An 8,278-nucleotide genomic window follows, 5' to 3' on the forward strand; every position below is an offset into this window, starting at 1 on the left:
AATGAAGAGTAATTGTCATACTTTATAATATTGTATATTATCAAGAGAAGGTCGTGACCATCTCTTCTTTCTTTGAGTTTACCGTGAAGTGTGTTTGAACCTAATGTATCTTCCCATGGACCCTTTTAAGTGATGTTTCCTCTTCAAAAACACTGTAGTCGATACTACTCAGCTAGTGTGTCATGTACTGTAATATCTACATAATTGACATCATTAAAGATGAATTTAATGTGATTATATCTAATCTATTGTATGGTAATTATAATCAGAATTGTTTGATTTGCTACTGTTTTAAATTGTATGTAGTAATGAACCCTATTTTGCTTGAAATATTTACCTTGTAAACAGAACTATAACTTGACAGGCATTATATAGTGGATGTATGTTGAATTGAATACAGAACAATAAATAAAAGGTTGGATTATCCTTGAAAACCTGTTCAGAGTGAGCTTTGTTACTTTTTATTTATATTTGATTGAACCTCCTGTTATTAAATCATTATTATTTTAAATTCATCCTCAAATTCAGAAGCTCTGCGATTTAAAGAAAAATCTCCATCAGGTTTCAATAAAGCATAATCTACTCGGTAGGCCTACTGGTAAAACATCATACTGTATTTATTTCCCACACTCCAACCACTAGATGGCGATATTTTAGATTTAAACCGAAGCCCACATAAGATACTATAGTTTGAAAAGGGATTACAGACTTCCCAACTACTACTGTAAATATGAAAAGAGAGACATCAGAGATGTTTCAGAAAGACTGTAATATGTTTTGGACATTTACATTTGCTTACCGACACATTCAAAATATCTGGGTAGATTTGTCTTTAATTTAGAAATCTCTATTTATTGCACAAATATAATCAGCAATATGAATTGAATGCTTCTGTTTTATCAACTTGGAAGTTTGTTTGCATTTAGACTAAAGGGTAAATAAGGTAATGAGACTGTAAAATAAGGATGCATTTGCATCTAAATCACTGTCTGAATAAATATAATATATATATTTAATTATCAACTTTATTTTGTATCACGTTTTCATAAACCCAGTGGTTTTCAGCTGATGGTCGCGTGAAATCGCCGTAAAAAATCTTAGTTTTTGCCCATAATGCATCGCTAGGTCTTCCTACTTCCTCTTTCCGCCATATTGCAGAACCGGTAAGGGCCTCCTCTAAAATCTCATTGTCAATCTTTCCCAAATCTAACCCATCCAGCCGTCTAAAACACAATTTATGAAATTATATAAACGTTTAATAATGTACTAATGTCATGAAATGGTTATTGTGTCGATATGTTGTGAGATGTTGGTGGTTTGCCTTGTGATTCGTAAAGTCCCCATCACTGTCCGTTTTACTGGTGTGTTGTATCGGTAGCTAGAGGATATGAATAAAACCCGACAATTAATACTGCTAATTACGTTGTGTTTTTAAATAATCGACAAATTTACTTTATTGTCAAGATATGGTATAAATGTTGAATAGTACAGTTTGGTTGGCCAACTCTTCTAGCTAGTTTGGCCCGTACTCGTAGTCCTTCCATGCGTGGTAGACAGTCGATGGTGGTTGTTAAACGTGTCTGTATGGTCGTGCAAACCTCTTCTAATTTCTTATCTAAGGACCTAACGTTTGTCCCAGTTTTAAAATGGTTGGTGTTGGCGCTAGCCATTCGAATGTTATGTCTTGACCAGTGAAATGTAGACGGTTCGCTCTAACCAGGTAATTTGGATAGCTAGCATAATGTCTGTCGAGGTTGCTACCTTAGTATGTAGCCTTCTGTTTTCTTCACCAAAGTAACCACTTAACGTAAGCTAACCGGCTAGTTGGGCAATACTTTGCTAGTCAATATCTTCGCCAACGTTAGGTAAGCCTATACTCAAATTGTCATTGCATACTCAATATCCATCTACCTACATTTGAGCTAGCTTAGTCAGTTTGTTGGCTTACTTATTTGTCAAGTCAATAGCTAGCTAGACAGCTAACGTTAGCTTGCCAGTTTCACAGCATGTTATGAGAACAAACCACTATTAGACTTTACTATTAACTAGTTAGCTGAGCAGTAGTTGGCTGCCTTTCAACTCCTAAACTAATTTAACTTTTTATGTATCTCTGATCGACAGGCATCATGGTGCGCATGAACGTTCTTGCGGATGCGCTCAAAAGCATCAACAATGCTGAGAAACGTGGGAAACGCCAGGTTCTGATCCGGCCGTGTTCGAAGGTCATTGTACGTTTCCTGACCGTCATGATGAAGCACGGTGAGTTACTGAAATGTATCATTTGATTTGTAAGTGGTATGGGTCCAGTCAAGATGTGCAGGTGTCAGTTACAGGTAGGACCATGAGCATGCATAACCCGCTTCCCTCCAGGAGAGGAATTGCTTACCCCTGGTTGAGGGATCTGAGTTCAAGCCCTGTAACGTCCTATCGACAATGCTGTGTGTCTGTACTTGGTTTTGATTCCCTGCCTCCCTTGTTATCCCAGGTTACATTGGTGAGTTTGAGATCATCGACGACCACAGAGCTGGGAAAATAGTCGTCAATCTCACTGGCAGGCTGAACAAGGTATAAAATATAGAAAGTTCAATATACTGCATCACAAGGACTACCATCAGACCTTTTGGGTGCCATTCTACTTCATTTTACTTATCTTTTGTATTGGGGTAGATTGAAAGACTATCTGACCCCTCTGTTTTGTTCATCTTCTCTGACATGTTTTTCCCCCTGCTCATATTCTGCATTGTGGCATTATCAGCCAACCTGCGTAATTGTATATTTGCACCTGGCACTTCTAATCTTTCTTTTGCTCATTTCAGTGTGGTGTGATCAGCCCTCGTTTTGACCTCCAGTTGAAGGATCTGGAGAAATGGCAGAACAACCTCCTGCCCTCAAGACAGTTCGGGTGAGAATCAGTCAGCAGCACCCTAATGGTGGCATGAATGTCGGAGTGGCCGTATCATGGTTGTGCAGTGGAACTTTGAACAGGGAGGTATTCATCAGTGGCGACTTTGTTTGCTACGGTGTTTCAGCTCTTGATGTTGTGTTAATGTGCACCTTTGGGGTGCATAAAATTGTTTCCCGGGTTTCACAGACTTTAAATCTCTGAAAGTTTATTTGGATGTCAAAGCAACTAAACTAATCGCCTTTTATTTCCGTGCCTGAATGTTCAACTACCGATAACATTAAGAGCAAGCAAATGCAGCATTAGTCTAGTATTTATAGATGCTGGGAGCTGGCTGGGTTGGAGATTGGAACAGTCCTTGAAATGCACTTTGAAAAGATGAGGGTAGCCTGGGCAACGGGAACTAAAACCTTTATCATAAGTCGGGGATGGGCAACTTGGGTCCCTGGGACTGAGTGTCCTCTGTGTGCTTCCACTTTCTACTGAATGTATCCATGGAAATATGATTGCTGCAGCCTCTTGAACAGGATTTGACCTGCAAAAAGCGGGTGAATATGATTGAATGTTCTGACAGTATCACTATGTGCATGAAATTGCTCTCAGCTTTACTTAAGTACAATGTTGGGTGGGTGTGGTGAGGGCACGGTCACAGATTTATTGATCTGTGTGATGTCGATTGATGAATCCAATGACTTGTCCGCAACTAAGGGGGAAAACCGACGGGACTGGCTTAGGTTGTTGATATGTGGACTGTATTTCGTCTCCAATGTTTATTGAAAACCCAAATTTGCACAATAAGCACTTGTCTCGCAAATACATTGTTACAGTGGTTGGCTAGCTAGCTAGCGAACTTTAGCCATTAGCAATGATGTGAAATCAGTCAAAACACCTCAAAACAAGACATGGCATCAAGAACGAGATGAACTAGCTGAAACGGGTCACAATTCCCCACAGGGCAGTTGTCATTCTTGCTAGCTATCTGGCCATCCACAACTATGCTTGGACCTGCCCCATTTAAAGCATGTGCATCGTTTTCTTGCCGTTGTCAGCTAACCCATCTATAGTCGGCATATTTTGGCGTTCCATTTGTGGCGTTTACCTGTGTCAGTCTGACATAAAAAACCTTTGAAGGCTACAGACGGGAAAGTCATGCTATTTGTATTTGAGCAATATAATTGGCGGTTCATTCAACTTGAACTCGCAACTTCTTGAACTCCAACCGTACTTGAGGCGTTCACATGGCACACAAACTGTCAAGAGTAAAAAAATAAGCATTTATAAAGCTACTCACTGCACTTATTTGTTTTAGGTAAGCGATTTACAAAAGTAAACCTTCAATGCTGCAGAAATTGCAATAGGTTGGCTACTGTCGACTATTGATAGTCTGCAAAAAGAAAGCTACAAAAAGACACATTCGTCTTGGCTGGCCTGCTGTAGCCATGTCTCTCTTTTGAAAGTCCTATTTCTTAAATTGATGTACTTTAGAAACAACATTTTATATAATTAATACAATTTTAAAGAATATAATGTCTTGCATTGCTAAATTGTTACACAGCTTTTTATTATATGCCATCATAACCAAATGGAGCCTATTACTAGCTAAATGGAGCCAGAGCATGTCAATCTAGGTCCTGCATTTATAAACTACCCCATATCCAGGCCAGTGAGGGGAAAAGGTTTGTGTTGGACCATGGTTGGTGCTCATTTGATGTGACTTAGCTCACTTATATGGTTTGCACTATTGAAGATGGGACTGAATTTTGATGACATGATCAGGGTTCGTATGGTCATGAAAATCCTGGGACGGTCATGGCATTTTAAAATGGTGTTTTCCAAGATCCCAAAAGTTTAGGGCAAGTTTGCGTTTTATTTCTGGTAATTTGTTTAGGATTGGTGTAAATCATTTATCAATTCACAAAAAATCTACATCAGACAGGATCAGAATTACACTTAAGCATGTTTGCGCGCATCGCCTGCATGTGAGAAGTGTGGGCTGTTGCTCAAGGAGAGACAGTCGGTCATTGCTGAAGCAGGTAGGCCTAGTCTATAAAATATGATCGAGAAGAGACTAGGTAGCCAATTCCAAACATCTTGTACCCTCTAACGGTTTAGCAAAGGATAACGTGTATTAATGTTTTTACCATGTTCAAAAATATCCCCTGACACTTGCGAATAAGGCCATGCAACGTTGATTCACTTAACAATTTGTTTAATTATTCACTTTGCTATTGTATTAGTTGGGATTCGAATCAAGATTATTTGCGAGTCCTTAACATTCATTTTAGGAACTTGTTTTCTATATACTTGCAGTTGATTTGGGCATCCAATGTATGGGGCATTGAAACTCAATAGATGCTAGACAGCCTGCGAAGTAAACACTTCTAAGATAAATATGACCACACCGAAAAGCTACATTTCCTGAATAAATTTTGTGGGGTTGATTCAGATTAATAAAACGATTAGTAGCCTACATAGCCATATGATATGTTGAATGAGCAAATTATTTCAAAGGTCACAAGATGTATTTGGTTGCAATGTCTTTCATAAAGGGTGGTCAACCATCCTCCAGGAGAGCTAATGGGTGTACAGGCTATTATTCCAGTCCCCTTGTATGACTTCATAGCATCTGTTGCATCTAGCTTTTTCTAAGAGAATGACTCTTAAAGTGAAGATTGAATGTGATTTGGATAGTCACTATCAGGAATAGTTTTACTGCCGCAATGCATTTCTTGTTATGTATGATAGGCTTCACTCTGTACATACACATGCATTGCTTGATTGGAAAAGCATTTAATGTTTATGATCATAATGGCCTCCATACAATATAAATGGAGGACTAAACTCGACTAATGTCGCCAAAATTCAGTCCATCTTCAATGGTGCAAACCATATAAGTGAGCTAAGTCACATCAAATGAGCACCAACCAGGGTCCAACACAAACCTTTTCCCTTCACTGGCCTGGATATGGGGTAGTTTATAAATGCATTCGACTCATGCAGGACCTAGGTTGACATGCTTTGGCTCTATTTAGCTTTACTGTGGAAAAGTGGTTCGGGAGTAGGGACCAAAACAGTACCTTAAGTTGTCTTGATGCGGTAATGATGGTCTGCAATTGGTTTATAGCAGGTTTTTGAAGGATGAGGTTAGGAAATGCTTTTAAGTGTTGTATGGCATCAATGGAAGCGACTGATGTTGCTTTAGAAGGGGTTCAACTGGATTTGTCTCAGGTGTTCCTGGTGTTTCATGGTCTTAGTCTATTAATGTTAAATGTACTTTTGTAATAGAATTTCCCTACTGCTTGCCATAAATTCATTTAAGTCTGCCTGTTGTGAGTGTTTATAAACTCATGTCTCACACACCATGTTTGTTTCTTCAGATACATTGTGCTGACCACCTCAGCTGGCATCATGGACCATGAAGAAGCCAGACGAAAACACACAGGAGGGAAAATTCTTGGATTCTTTTTCTAAAATGTAAAGAACTGCAAAATAAAACACCAAATCCAGTGGACTGGACTTTGTATTTTGTCTTATTAGATTGCTACAGTTAAAATGTTATGTATTGGTACAATGGGAATGATTCATATTTTATACTGAACAAAAATATAAATGTGGCTATTTTAAAGGTTTTACTGAGTTAGTTCGTATAAGGAAATCAGTGAATTGAAATAAATTCGTGGCCCTAATCTATGGATTTCACAAAGCTGGATCTGTTGGTCAAAAACCTTTTTAAACATTTTTTTTAAAGTAGGTGTGGTTCCGAACCAGTTAGTGTCTATTTTGACTAACATTTTCCGCATGGAGCGTGACACAGCTCCTTCGCATGGAGTTGATCAGGTTGTTTGAATGTGGAATGGTGTCCCACTCAATGACTGCGCAGTTTCTGGATATTGCCGGAAACTGGAACACGCTGTCATACACGTAGATCCAGAGCATACCAAACATGCTCAATGGGTGACATGCCTGGTGACTGCAGGCCATGGAAAAACTGGGACATTTTCATCTTTCAGGAATTGTGTACAGATCCTTGTGGATTATCATGCTGAAATGTGAGGTGATTGCAGCAGATGAATGGCACGACAATGGTCCTCAGGATCTCATAATGGTATCTGCATTCAAATTACCATCGATTTAAAATGCGGTTGTTTGTTGTCCGTGGTTTATGCCTGCCCATACCATAACGTCACTGTTGACATCAGCGAGCCATTCACCCATACGACACCATATACATGGTCTGCGGTTGAGGCCCCAGAACTTCTAAAATGGAGGCAGCTAATGGTAGATAAATAAATGTTAAATTCTCTGGCAACAGCTTTGGTGGCATGCTGACTGCAGGAATGTCCAAATTGCACGCTCCCTCAACTTCAGACATCTGACATTGTGTTGTGACAAAGTTTCACATTTTAGTGACCTTTTATTCCCAGAACAAGGTGCACCTGTGTAATGATCATCCTGTTTAATCAGCTTCTTGATATACCACACTTCAGGTGGATGGATTATTTTACCAAAAGAGAGATTCTCACGAGGCAGGATGTACACATTTGTGTGCAAAATGAGAAGCCTTTTGTCCACATGGAACATTTCTGGCATCTTTTATTTCACCTCATGAATCATTGGACCAATACTACTTGAGTTTTATAACAAAAATATATTGTTGCATGTAATGCTACATGCAACAATTTCAATGCTTTTACTGAGTTACAGTTCATATAAGGAAATCAATTGAAAATTTAATTAGACTCTAATCTATGTATTTCTATAACTGGGAAAGTGTGCAGGTGGGGGTGGGGCCCACCCATTTGGGAGCAAGGCTCACTCACTCAGAATTAGTTTTCCCCCACAAAACAGACAGAAATACTCCTCAGTTTCATCAGCTGTCTGGGTGGCTGGTCTCAGATGATCCTGCAGTTGAAGCTCTATGTGGAGGTCGTTTGCTGGTGCAGGTACACGTGTTCTGCGGTTGTGAGGCCGGTTGGAAGTACTGCCAAATTCTATAAAACGACTTTGGAGGCAGTTTATGGGAGAGAAATTAACATTCAATTATCTGGCAACAGCTCTGGTGGACATTCCTGCAGTCAGTGTGCCAATTGCACGCTCCCTCAACTTGGGACGTCAGTCGCATTGTGTGACAGAACTACATTTTAGAGTGGCCTTTTATTGTTCCCAGCACAAGGTGCACCTGTGTAATGATCATGCTGTTAATTGGCTTCTTGATATGCCGCACCTGTCAGGTGGATGGATTATCTTGGAGAAATGCTCACTTTTTGTGTGTAATGGAACATTTCTGGGATTTAAAAAAAATTTCACCTGAAACATGGGACCAACGCTTTACATGTTGTGTTTATATTTTCAGTATATTTCCGGTGTGGTATTCAG

The 8,278-nt window shown here is 39.4% G+C and overlaps 2 protein-coding genes across 2 annotated transcripts in view; both read left to right on the top strand.

Moving 5' to 3' along the window:
- The window catches only part of LOC135526358 (carboxylesterase notum2-like), an 8,095-nt gene extending 7,699 nt beyond the window's left edge, over nucleotides 1–396 (top strand). The window contains exon 12 of the mRNA XM_064954680.1: nucleotides 1–396. This exon is cut by the window's left edge and continues 1,202 nt beyond it. The gene's annotated coding sequence lies outside the window, so the exon portion shown is untranslated.
- Nucleotides 397–1,102: 706 nt separating this feature from the next.
- Nucleotides 1,103–6,413, top strand: LOC135536556 (small ribosomal subunit protein uS8). The gene is made up of 5 exons (XM_064962858.1): nucleotides 1,103–1,163; nucleotides 2,122–2,259; nucleotides 2,486–2,565; nucleotides 2,817–2,902; nucleotides 6,280–6,413. Exons 2-5 carry the CDS (start codon nucleotides 2,127–2,129, stop codon nucleotides 6,371–6,373), a joined length of 393 nt encoding a protein of 130 aa, XP_064818930.1. The 5' UTR covers nucleotides 1,103–1,163; nucleotides 2,122–2,126; the 3' UTR covers nucleotides 6,374–6,413.
- Nucleotides 6,414–8,278: the final 1,865 nt, after the last annotated feature.

This window comes from Oncorhynchus masou, chromosome 5 (assembly GCF_036934945.1).
Source record: "Oncorhynchus masou masou isolate Uvic2021 chromosome 5, UVic_Omas_1.1, whole genome shotgun sequence".
Taxonomy (NCBI): Eukaryota; Metazoa; Chordata; class Actinopteri; order Salmoniformes; family Salmonidae; genus Oncorhynchus; species Oncorhynchus masou.